Source organism: Sturnira hondurensis, unplaced genomic scaffold (genome assembly GCF_014824575.4).
Source record: "Sturnira hondurensis isolate 20B ecotype Veracruz unplaced genomic scaffold, ASM1482457v3 Scaffold0014854, whole genome shotgun sequence".
NCBI classification, from domain to species: Eukaryota; Metazoa; Chordata; class Mammalia; order Chiroptera; family Phyllostomidae; genus Sturnira; species Sturnira hondurensis.
Window position 1 is genome coordinate 10,953,473 of NW_028087485.1, and position 12,806 is coordinate 10,966,278.

Below are 12,806 nucleotides of genomic sequence, written 5' to 3' on the forward strand. Positions count from 1 at the left end.
AGTTTCCTCTTTGTGATTAACCCTGTAGTGCCGAAACTAGTGCTTTATAATTATAGGCGCTCCCTATGTGTTTGTGGGATTTTGTGGATGCTGAGAGAGTCATTAGATGATATGTCTGGGCCAGTCCCCTTATTTTACTTGTAGGGAAACTGAGAAGTAAAGACCTACTCTGCCATCTAGTTGGTTGGGAAACCTGTGTTCTAGTCTCAGTTCTGCTGGTTGGTTGCTTCTTTCTGCCTTGCTGCTCCCCAGCTGATACTGATTCTCTCTACAACAGGGGAGGGTGGCAAAATAGGAAAAAAGTGCTATGAGTATGTAAACAGGTTGTACTCACATACTGATGTGCTGCTCTACCAGTCACATATTTTACTTTCACATTTAGGAGCACAGGCTTAATTTCTGAGACCACCCCCCCACCCCCCACAAAAAAAAAACCCTTCTGTAAGATTTCTCCATTTCTCTCTGCCAACTATCCTAGACATACTGTCCTTTGCTGTGTCTCATGGACAGAAGTGCTGGAGGAGGAGGAGGAGACTCTCTTGTCGGTTTCGGTGGCGTGGGTGGTATATTTCAGGTGCCCATAGAGAGTAATGAGTTGAGGCCCTTGGTTGAATTTTCCCCCTGCTCCAAGTGGAAGTAGAGTGATGGAAAGAATTTAATTTCTTAGGAAATTTGGTACTTTGGAATTGTTTTTCTCTCCTACTCCCTTTCACTTATTAGAAAGTATTGATTCTGAAATAGAGAAAGTGAGTTTATTAGATTTGGGGTAGACATTGATTAGCTGTAACCAATTATAAATCCTGAGAGGGGGATGTTTGTAAACACGTGCTTTTCATATCCAGGAACTTGTGGTTCTCGCTATTCCTGCTAATCAACCTGCTGATGCTGAGTACATGAAAGACTGGACCCACTAAGCTTAGAATTGCACTGCTTTTGGTTTAGTTTAATAGGATCCTCTTGATTTCCAATTTGTTTTCTCCTCTATAAGGACATCTTCCTCTTGACAACCTATTTAAAAGACACAGGAATGTTTTGACAGAGGCTGTATTTCATGCTTTAAGGCAAAGCCATGATCAGTATGGCATAAATTGCCCACAGAATCTTCTCTTTGTTGTTGTTGTTATTTTCCCTTCAGTTTTTTCTGGACCATAATGAGATTTGCGGCCTTACTGAGGCCTCAATAAAGAGGTCTTACGAAAATTTTAAGTCAGATCTAGTACTTTGCAGGCCTCCTCCCCTTTCGGAATCAGTCAGTGGCGAGCATACACTGTATTTACCGTGAGCAGTGGGCTTACTGAAGAAGGATAAGATGTATTCCCTTTGGCAAAGATGCCTGATGTTTAGCTGGGGAAATTTTCTGTGCTTTGTGCTTTTTTGTGTTCAAAGGTGAATTTCCTTTTTGGCTGCACATATTAGAGAAAGACAATGTCTGAGGTGAAAATCTTTTATGCTAGTTGATGCATCTGTTCCTTAAACAAAATTTTTATTTTGATTTGAAAGTCCATATTTTCCAAAAGTCAGTGGACAACATTAATTTTGTTCTGCTGCTTTGGGTTTGTCTGGAAGTAAAAACCAGGCTCCTGACTAGCCCCCTATTTGCCATTGTTTAAAATTAAGTTTCACAAGTGGAGCCTAGAATTTAAGAGACAGACAGGAATTTGGTCTCTTCCAGGTGGGAAGAATCTGGGAAGTGAGGGAATATGTGTAAATCTACAGTGGAGACCTAAGATTTCAAGTTCTCACTTAAAAAATTGAGAGATCCTTGAAGCAAGATGGGGAAATTTGAGCATGATTCATGGAACTGCTTTTAATATAAAATTGAAGAGTACACTGAGGTTCGATCTGCAGTGATGTTGCATATATATATGTATACACATATGCACATATATAATTAAATTTAAAAGGAGTATATTGTCATATTTGGTTATTTTGAAATCAAGTTTAATTGTTGGCCTTTAACTGCTATTTTCTGCCTTGGGTCTCTTTCCAGAGGAATTTCTGAAGACAGTAAAGTGCATTGTGATTTATGAGGCAGTGAAGGCCAAGTGCTTTGCAGCGATGAGAACCTACTCACTTTGGGGAAATCAATGGAGCACATCAGTCTGCAGCACACTTCCTGTCTTAATGGTCCTAAGCTTGATCAATACTTGAAATTTAACTTCACCATTAGTCTGGGGCACTGTGTGCTTTTCAGCCTGACTTTCATCAACCTCAAATATATGGCCAGACCTATTACAGATGGAGCTAGTTACACGTTCCTGTTTCATTTTGGATCTGCTTGAAGCCATATTCCCTGGCATGTTCTTTTTTTTTTAATCTTCACCTGAGGACATGCTGATTGATTTTAGAGAGAGGGGAAGGGAGGGAGAGAGAGAGAGGGAGAGAGAGAAACATTGATCAGTTGTCTCTTGTATGCAACCTGACTGGGGTCCAAACCCGCAACCTAGGCATGTGCCCTGACTAGGTATCGAATCTGTGACATTTTGATTTATGGGGTAATGCTCCAATCAATTGAGCCACACCAGCCAGGGATACCGGCATGCTTTAAGGATGTAAAATGTGTTATGCTGTAGGACAAGCAATGACTTAAACCTTGAGATTGCCTAGTTAGGGGAGAGGGTGTTGGACAGATGCACAAGATCTATAGCATGGTTGCGTGTAATTTTTTCCCAAAAAATTTCCCGAGAAGTATTTCAATAAAGTTTCTAGAATCTTGGAGAGTATTTCTAGCACTGATTGTGGCTTTCTTTTCACAGATCCTCTAACTATGGCACAGGTAGAGAAACGGGGAGGTTTGCTCCGGAAGTCTTCAGCCTCCAAAAAACCACTAAAGGAAAAAGTGGTGCTGATGTATGATGAGATCTTCATGGTAAGACCTGAAGCCCTGATATTCTGCACAGCTTGACTCCTTAGTTTTTTGTTCCAAAATGAAATACAATCTCACTTCTGCCTGCTACCTCCCAGCTCTTCAGAGGGTGAAACTCTCTCTTAATAGACCTTATGGTTTTGTATTAATTGATATAGATTGTTGAAAGGAGGAAGGTAGGCTGGGGAAGCTTCTTTTCTGAATATCTTTAAGACTTGTGTTCCTTATGATCTGACTTAAGGACCCCTCTATCCTAGATGTCTCTTGAAGTTCCTTTTGGACCTAGAATTCTACATGTCAGATATTTTAAAAAGATGCTCTGTTACGTTCTATCTCAAGCTGGTAGTGGACAGAACAGTTGCTTAGTTAGACTACCTCATTCTCTTTATGAGTTAACTGAGGAGTATTAGCAGTTAGATTTCTTGGGATCTTCACTACTGTTCATTGGTCATGGCCTGAGCCTGTGCTGTGAAATGTACCCTGTCAGGAGAGGTCAGAGTAATTAGGTGCCTTGCAGAGGTATTTACTTGCCTTTTGGTCATAGGTAGTACATGTGATACAGAATAATCCCTATAAAAAGAGTTACTGTACATTGAATTTCTACTATATGCCTAGCATTACTCCAGATGGATCACTAAATACATTAGCTTTAATTCTGATCAGAATGGTGCAAGGGGGCCATGTTTTTTACATGTGCCTTGTAAAAGGTCATGTTATAAATCAGAAAACGAGCGAGACCACAACTAGAAGGTGATTTGCACCCTAGAATCTGACTTCAAAGTCCTTGTTCAACTGTGCCACATAGCCTAGGATAAATAATTCAGTCAAACGAAACATCTAACTCTTGGCAAAGCCTTAAAGACAGACTTTGACATGCAAAAAATTAATACAGAATTGCCCAGGTCAGTACAGCTGGTTATATGGAGAAAATGACCAGATATTAGGATCCTATTAGGGCTCTTTCTATGTTAAGTTAGCTTGGTATACATGTGATTCGTGCTTGAGTGAGCTTTGAGAATAGGGAGTGCTGGCTCTGTTGGCTCCTCGAGTTCTGTTTTTTAAAAATTATTTTAAAAAATTATATTTTATTGATCATGCTATTACAGTTGTTCCCACCATTGTTCATGTCTGTGGGTCATGCATATCAGTTCTTTGGCCACTCCATTTCCTGTACTTTACTAGACTGTGGTTGCTCTGTAACTACCTATTTGTATTTCTTAATCCTCCCACCTCTTTAACCGTAACCCCACACCCCCTTCCCATTTGGCCCCTGAGTTTCATACGTAGACAACAAAATGATGCTACAGAAGTGTGAGGGTCAAAATGTGACCTCTCCTGGGAAGTAGGACTTGAGAGAAGGATACTAAATGAGGACCTTTTGAGAAGGCCAGAAATGTTACTTCTCTGTGTCATCCTCTATTAAAAATCTAGAAGAGATTCCTAGTATAATATTTTCTTACTAGAACAGGAGTTTTTAACTAATGAAGACATTAGTTCTTGGTAGTAATTTTAAAAGGTCAATTTAAGATTATAGCAGACAGTTGACCAACTGATTTTTGTCGTTACTTTGCCTGTAAAGTGAGGGTGGGGGGATTATCTTTTTCTTATTTCATTCGTTAGCTAGAAGCTATTGTCTTTCTAGGATTTCTGTTTGAAAATTATTGTTAATAAATTTTGGATTTTAGCACAATAATTTTGCTAACTTTTTGGACCAATTTAACTGAGGGAAGAGCATATTAAAAACTCTGTACAGAGGACTAAATATGTATGTGAGGGCAGGTAGAAGCAGTCAACACAGGATGTTGTGAAAACCATTGTGATATTACTGAGATGAGTTGGGTTTGGCTCCTGTACTTGTTGCGTAAGTCACTTCATGGACCCTCTTTCCTCAAAGGAGGATAATGGTTATATCTACCACACTCAGCTCACTGGGTCATTGTATTTCATGTATGTGACTTGGCTTTGAAAATTGAGCCCCATACAAATGCAATATGGACTTATGATAACTTGACTGACTTACCCAGCTGATTAGGTTTACTTCTTGCTAGAAGAGAAAGATTTGAGGGAGATTCTTTGAGCCAACATTTGGTTCAGGGAATATGTATGTGTGTATGTGTGTGTGTGTGTATATGCAAAACGCCTTCCATTTGGAGGGGAAAAAAAAATCCCAAAATACTGTTATTTCCCATTACAGTAGTTTATAATGATCCACTAAAGGTTAATTTTGAAAGGTTGATTACATGTAGTGACCCTTTCAAATGTATTCTTAATAATTTGGTGATGGAACCCATTTCATCTTCTGATTTCAGACAGAGGATCCCAGTAAGTGCAGCCCTCGATTTTGGGAGGAGCTCTTCCTCATGAAGGTGAGATTTGGTGGCATCTGTGGATTTTCCTGATAACCGAGATTGCCTTCTCATGAGTTCCAGGAGCTATACTAACAGTGAACTCAGGCCCTTACTGTTTCCTCCGTAGGTGAATTTAGAGTACCTAGAAGGCAAGCTGGAATCTCTTGATGGTGAGGAGTTAATGAAGATCAAGGACAACATTAATTGCTTATTTCAGCACTGCATTCAGGCCCTGGGAGAGGAACATCCAATTCGAGTTGTCAATGCATTGCAGGTACAAGACTGGGAAACTGGGAAGTCTTGTTTGATAGAAGAAAGGAATTGTAGCACATCTGTTGGGATCTGAGGTATCTAGAATTGCCCTTAGGTGTGAGGGTTTTTTTCTTACTTCTTTAAGTAATCAGACATCTATGCCATGTTTGCTTAGTCATCCTCCTGGTTAAACAAATTTCTTAAAGTAGTAATCTTGTCCATTTGTATAATCTGACCTAGTGCCAAGGCAGATTGTTTGACAGAATTCTTATTACTACTTGAGGAAGGAAGAGATAGGGAGGAAACTGAAGCAAGTTTGCTTAGTCTACAGGAAAAATCAGAGGAGATTCGTAATGTAAAATGTTGTCACTAGTTCAGGAGTTCATAATCTGAGTTTTCAGAGGGTTCTTAACTCCCTGGAATTATGTGTAATACTTTATGTGCACATGTATAATCTTTCTGGAGAGAGGGCTTTCATCAGATTCTCGAAATGGTCTGTAACTCTGAAAACACTAAAAATCATTATTGTTAATGCTAAGTGGCATGATCCTGAGGAAGATTCATTGCATGATTATTTCTTGGTTGACTGTTATGTGCCAACCATTGAGCTCTCGTTGTAGGCTTCTGAGGACAAAGACTTTGGTAGTTTTATTCAGTACTTTGTTCCTTGTGTACAGAACAGTGCCTGACAAATAGAGTCTAGAAGTCAATTTTTACTGAATGAATGATAGGCAGAGTTTTTAAAGTTCATTGACTAGTAGCTCCAAGGGTAGCCAATCAAGCACCGAGCACCTCCATCAGTGATTGACAGACTTAGGGCAGTGATAGACAGACAGCATAAAGGATTTTGTTGGAAGTTTTGGTTGATGGAGTTTAAATTTCTAACTTACTAGTTAGATCACTTTGTGAGCTCCAGTTTTCTCATCTGTAGAATGTAGAAATTACCACTTGAGTTGATGCCTCAGGAAGAGGGACTATATTTATCCTGTGGCTTTATTAACTTTTGGTGCAGTAAACTCCGCATTGTGAGCATCACAGTTGTAGGGGCTCACTGAAAGTTGAACTGAAAGTGGGAAATTGTACTTCTATAATCATAGTGGCTCACTGTGGGGGCATGAATTGTAAACTGTTTTTAGTTCAGTGGAAATAAATTGACATTAAGGCACCTGGTAACCAGTAAAAATATAGTACATTATTAACAAAGTCCCAGGTACTATTATTGGGGCTTCAACAGAGTTCCAGGGACTGTTCTTAGTCCTGTATGGTATTAATTCACCTAGTCCTCACAACATCCCAATGAGATGGGTGCTATTATTATCATTCCCATTTTATAGATGAGAAAACTGAGGCACTGAAAAGTTAATTTTCCCAGGCACAGCTGGTAAGTAGTGGAGTGAAATGAGTTTAAGATTTGTGGCAATTGGCTGTTGTCATAAAGTAACTTAAATAACTTGTAGTTATTAAATAAATAAAAGCGATAAACTATAATGTAAATACTAAAATTAATTTTAAATAAAGGAAAGTTTCATCAATCCTATGACACAAACTCAAGAACTATTTTTTAATTTTGAATATCACCTTCCAGTCTTTGTCTGCAGTGCAGTTTTAAAAAGAGGGTGACAGCAGTTTTAGTTGCTATTCCTCTTTTGATTTCTGGATTTGGCACATGTTAAGACTCTGACTGAGTGTTGGAGACTGAGCATTAGAGCACTTGAATGTCAGCTGTGCCTGGAGGAGGTTGTGAGGTTGCAGTGTGAGGCTACAGACCCAGTGCCCTTCGGTTTGAGACTTCCTCTAGAAAGAATCCCTTCTCTCGTCTCTGCAGACCTTGTGTGCGCTCATCCGAGGAGTACATCAAAAGAATAAGTCTACCTCTGGGTTTGACATTATCAACATGCTGATGGGCTTTGACAAGGCGGAGCTGTGCATGAAGGTGAGGCGCGAGCGGCGGCTGGGCCTGTGTACAGCCGCTGCTGACAGATGTGCGTGGGCACCATCTGCAGACAGTTAGATGGACTAGAAGATTTGGACTCAAACAAATATAGAAGATTGAATTTGGCTTTGAATTTGGATGTTTTTATTTTACAGATTTGGTTTCTCTGAATAATTTGCAATTCAAATTTGAGTTGAGGCATCCTTTTTCAGCAGGATAAAGACTGAGCAGTTTATTTTATGGTTTATAGCATATGATCATACATTCTTAAAAACATTCATGAAGTTAAATAAAATGTAACAAATTAATATACAAGGGTAACCTTAGTTCTAAACTTTAAGTGTTCTTATTTAACACAGACTATCAGAATGTTTATTTCTACATTTTAACACTTTTTAAAAATACCAGCTTTATTGATGAATAATTCACATATATAATCCCCCATTTTAAAGTTATGTAGAATTTAGTGCTTTTTTCATATATTCATGAAGTTGTACAACCATCACCACTTTTAATTTCAAAACATCACCCCTGAAAGGAAATGTGGAGCCATTAGCCAGTGTTCCCCATTCCGCCTTCTCTCTAGCGCCTGGCAGCTCTCAGGCAGATGTGTCCCTAAGGGTGTCCCTGTTCTGGACTCTCTTGTCAGTGGGATCATACCTGGGACTTTGTTTCTCGCGTCTTTCGTTTACCATGTTTTCCAGATTCATCCATATTGTAGCATGTAATCAGTGCTTCATTCTTTTTATGGTTGGTTAGTATTCCATTGTATGAGTACACCGCACCGTTTTATTTAGTCATTCTTCAGTTGATGTACATTTGGGCTGTTTAAACATACTGACTCTGATGAATAATGCTGCTATGGACAGTTGTGTATACGTTTGTGTGTGGACATACGTTTTCAGTTCTCCTCAGTATATTTGTAGGAATAGGATCGCTGGGTCATGTGGTACCCCTACGTTTAACATTTTGAGGAACTCCCACACAGTTTTCCAAAGCTGTGGTTCCAGTTTACAGTTTCACCACAGTGTGTGAGGGTGCCAGTTTCTCTATATCCTCCCCCACACTGGTTTTTGTCTTTGTGTGTGTGTATATGTATATTTTTTCTTTGTTTTGAGAAAAGGCTATTTAAACCCTTTGCCTATTTCTAGATTAAGTTATTTTCCTTTTTTTGGTTATTATTGAGTTGTGATAATTCTTTATATAGTTTGGATATGAATCTCTTACCAGGCATCAGATTTGCAGTGGTTTTTTTTGTTTGTTTATTATTTTCAAGATTTTATTTATTTATTTTTTAGATATAGGGTAAGGGAGGGAGAAAGAGAGGGAGGGAAACATTAATGTATAGGAGAGGCATCTATCAGCTGACTCCTCCCAGCACCCCAACTGGGGACCTGGCCCACAATCTAGGCATGTACCCTGACCAGGAATCGAACTGCTAACCTTTTGCTTTGTGGGATGACATTGAGGCACACCAGTCAGGGCAGATTTGCAGTGTTTGACACTGTCTTGAATGCATATGGTTCATAATATGAACTTTGAGGAACTAGTCTTCTGTCTATCACTAAACTTAAAATAAAAAAAATCTACCCTTGCTGGTGTGGCTCAATGGATTGAGCAATGGCCTGCAAACTGGAAGGTCGCTGGTTTGATTCCCGGTCATGTCACATGTTTGGGTTGCAGACTGGGTCCCCAGTTGGGGGCGTGTGAGATGCTTCTCTCTCACTCTGTCTCTCTCCCTTTCCCTCTCTCTAAAAATAAGTAAAATGTTGAAAAATAAAATAAAATAAAAATATGCCCTGGCTGGTGTGGGTAAGTGGATTGAGCACTGGCCTTCAAACCAAGAGTTGTGGGTTTGATTCCCGTCAGGGCATATGCCTGGGTTGTGGGCTAGGTCAGTTCTCCAGTGGTGGGTGTGTGAGAGGCAACCACACAATGATGTTTCTCTCCTTCTTTTTCTCCCCCCCTTCCCCTCTGTCTAAAATAAAGAAATAAAATCTTTTAAAAAAGATTTCAAAATAAAAAAATCTTTGTACCAAAGAATACATATAGTGATTGGGTTATTTTAAAAAGTTATGAACAATTATGAATACACAAAGATTTAGTACTTGGAATCATGTTTTAAATTCAAGCCCATACATTTAATGCATATATCATGGGAAAATCCCATATTTCTCATTCATTCTCATCATTCTAAGTACTAATGTGCTGCTGATTATGTCTCTAACTTTAGCCCTGACTGGTGTGGCTCAGTGGGTTAGGCATCTTCCTGCAAACCAAAAGGTCACTGGTTTGACCTTTCTTGTGACATCCACCATGTCACTGTGTCTTTAGCTGCAAAGCAGATCTGAACATTCATAGAGGCCATCATGAGAGGAGGACGAGAGGCTTCTGCCTGCTGGCCGAGGCCTGAGGAGGACTCTTTGACACAGTTCCCTAGATTGTGGTAAAAGAACAAAAGTATTTTACAGCCCTGACTGGTGCGGCTCAGTTGGTTGAGTGTTGTCCTGCAAAGCAAAAAGTTAGTGCCAATTTGGTTCTTGGTTAGGGCACATGCCTGGATTGAGGGCCAGGTCCTTGGTTGGGGGTGTGTGAGATGCAACCGATTGATGTTTTTCTCTCACATTGATTGTTTCCTCTTCTTCTTTCTCTCTCTCCCTTACCCTTCCTCTAAAAATAAATAAAAATCTTTTTAAAAAGTCTCTAACTTTATCTTTAACACCCCCTCATGAGTCTCAGAGTTGTATATGTACTCTGTAAGCACTTGCTGAATATACCCTCTCAAACATCCCTAAATATCTCTTGCTTGACATTCAGAGTGGAACTCAATATCTGTATCTGTTTTCTCAGTATCTGTTCTTCCTCATTCATTCCCTATTAGAATAGGGGCCCCGTCTTCTCAGTCCCTAATGCCAAAAACCTGGGAGTCATCCTCGACTCTCTTTCCTCTCCCTCATTTTTCATATCCAGATGATCACCAGCTTCAGCTAATTTTACCTCAGCTTATATTTCTCATGTATTTTCTTCCCCTGCTGCCACTGTCCCCATTATATCTCACTGGAACTATCGCAGTGATGTCTTCATTCATTCTTTTGACAAACCTTAGTTAGGCTCCTGTGTGCCAGGCACTGGGGATACAGAGGCAAATAGGACATGGCAACTGTTTTCAGGAAACTGATGGATTAGTTCTCATTTGTCTCCATTCCTCCAGGCTTACCATCTTTAAATCTGTCATCCACACTGACACCAGAGAGTTTGTATCTTACACTCACATCTCTCTTGCTTAAAACCCATCATCATTAGTTTCCTATCACTAACAGGATAAAGACCAAACTCCCCAGTTAGCCTTATAAAACTTTCATGACCTGCTCCGTAGTTACTTCTCTAGTCTCATCTCTCACCACTGTTCCTCACTCATTATACAGCGCTTCCAAAATAACAGACTGTGTATCCCAACTTCATATCCAGAGCTCTTTCGTTCTTCATGTGTCTTTGATCGTCCTAAGCCTGTCTAGAATTCCTTCTCCAGTTTTAATTAACTCTATTTATTTTTCAAAATGCAATACACCCTTTAGGAGTACTAGAATAGGTGACATTTGAGCTAATTCTCTTCCTCCGTGTGTATTTCTGTCATAGTAACCATTATATCAAAACTGTTTTCTTATTTTTCTCTCCCATTCTACTAAAAACACCTTGAGAGCAAGAGTCATTGTCTTATTTTTTCTTGTATGTTTGAAAGCACAGTATGTAGCATAGAGTGGACCCTCACCCCATGTTTGTTGAATTGAACTGAAGTAGCTTATTTTGAACCTTCACTTGACCTTTCATCTTGCTAAATCCCTGCCTTCCACTTTCTTCCTTCATTTAATGTAAGACATTTCTTTTCTTCTTACTTGTATTGTAATATCTAAGGGTTTTATCTTTTGATTACGTTGGGTCTCACAGCTGGTTGTTAGTGCAAGTGATAAAGTCCGGTCACATTGTCTAGTAGAATTAACCAGGATAGACACAAGCCAGCTTTGTCCCGTAGTACATGTGGCAGGTCAGAGCCGGTGGTGACAGTGTCTGGTTGTTTGTTCAGTGTGCTTGCCTCAGGCGATGTTTTCTTGATCAAAAATGAAATGTATCTAATTACTGAACTGTTATTACTAACCTTGAACTTAATTATTTATTTTTAAAAATGTTAAATTTAAGTTTATTAGCTTATTTATTGTTTTTAGTTTATATACTTATTTAATTTAACCATTATTATTGACCTGTTAAAAATGTCATTCTCATCTAAAGGTTTAGATGAGGATGACAGGCTACAAACATTCATTTGGTGGAGTAGTGAATTCTGTTGTTCTGTGCCGTCGTTCCAAAGCATTTTCCCCAAACTAGTTAGACTGAGAAGTCTTCCTGTTCTTCGTCTGACTTTGCAAGGCCTGAGCCTCGGGGAATCATATGCTTGCTTCGTTGTGTGCTACTCATGTCACCCTGCGTAACACAGCCCAGACCTGGGCAAAGACGCAGTGCAGGTATTATTTGATATGGTTCTATTTTTAACTACTTTCTTCCTCAGAACTTGATGGAGAGTTTGGATTCATTGCTTTGTGCAGAAGGTTCTGAAAGTCTGAAGAGTTTATGTCTGAAACTTCTCCTTTGTTTAGTGACTGTAAGTAACTCATCTATGTGTTTCTTTGTCAAGGGTGTTAATTGACAGCAGGGGCCAGTTTATTTGAATACTTAAACCCAAAGCTAGAAAGGAAAAGAGAAAAGTAAATTAGCTACTGGGGCATTATATCATTCTGTTGTGTTCAAATGTGTAGGAGGAAGTTAGTTGCATGGGCTTTCGTTTCTTAGAAGTTGTTCTCTGGAGCAACTGCTGGCTTTTTAATACGCAGGGTATGTGATATTTGTTTCTTTAGAGGGACCACTCCTGGAGAGCTATTTTTTTGGATTATCAGAGTTCCCTTCTCATCAGGTCTCATTTGGAAACAGTCTTTGTGATTCTGAATGTTTTTATTTGTTCTGACTGGGATTTTATAGCATGAAGCTGGCCTGTACCTGTTAGTGGGAGGGGGTGAAGTATTGTTCATTTACTTTAGGTGGTTCCCTTCCGCTGCCACCACGCGAAGACTTCTGGATCATAAACTTCTTCCTGTGCATTTGAGGATTGAAACCCAAGAAGCTGTTAAGCAAATGCTTGTGTGAGGGTATGAGAGAAACAGTGAGAAGTTAAAAAATTTAGGGAGTTTTAACTTGCTAATTTCCTACCTGCCTAGGGTCCGTTTTAGTGTAGCGTCTGTTTAGCTCTGGTGGCTTTGGGAGATTATGAAAGTTCTAGTAATACCTAGCAGAATGTTTTAAAAAATTTGTTTCTCTTAGATTCCAGGGGAGAAGAGATATATGTGATATCAGAGTATCT

At 39.4% G+C, this 12,806-nt stretch overlaps 1 protein-coding gene across 4 annotated transcripts in view; it reads left to right on the forward strand.

Moving 5' to 3' along the window:
• Positions 1–12,806, forward strand: part of ARMH3 (armadillo like helical domain containing 3) — a 186,606-nt gene that overhangs the window by 10,292 nt on the left and 163,508 nt on the right. For all 4 annotated transcript variants that reach the window (XR_005069111.1, XM_037064084.1, XM_037064085.1 and 1 more), the window contains exons 2-6: positions 2,757–2,869; positions 5,176–5,232; positions 5,342–5,488; positions 7,292–7,399; positions 11,961–12,053. Coding sequence is in view for 3 of the 4 variants with exons in the window: in XM_037064084.1 (XP_036919979.1) it covers positions 2,768–2,869; positions 5,176–5,232; positions 5,342–5,488; positions 7,292–7,399; positions 11,961–12,053 (507 nt within the window). In the remaining variant the exon portion in view is untranslated. The remainder of the gene's footprint in view (positions 1–2,756; positions 2,870–5,175; positions 5,233–5,341; positions 5,489–7,291; positions 7,400–11,960; positions 12,054–12,806) is intronic.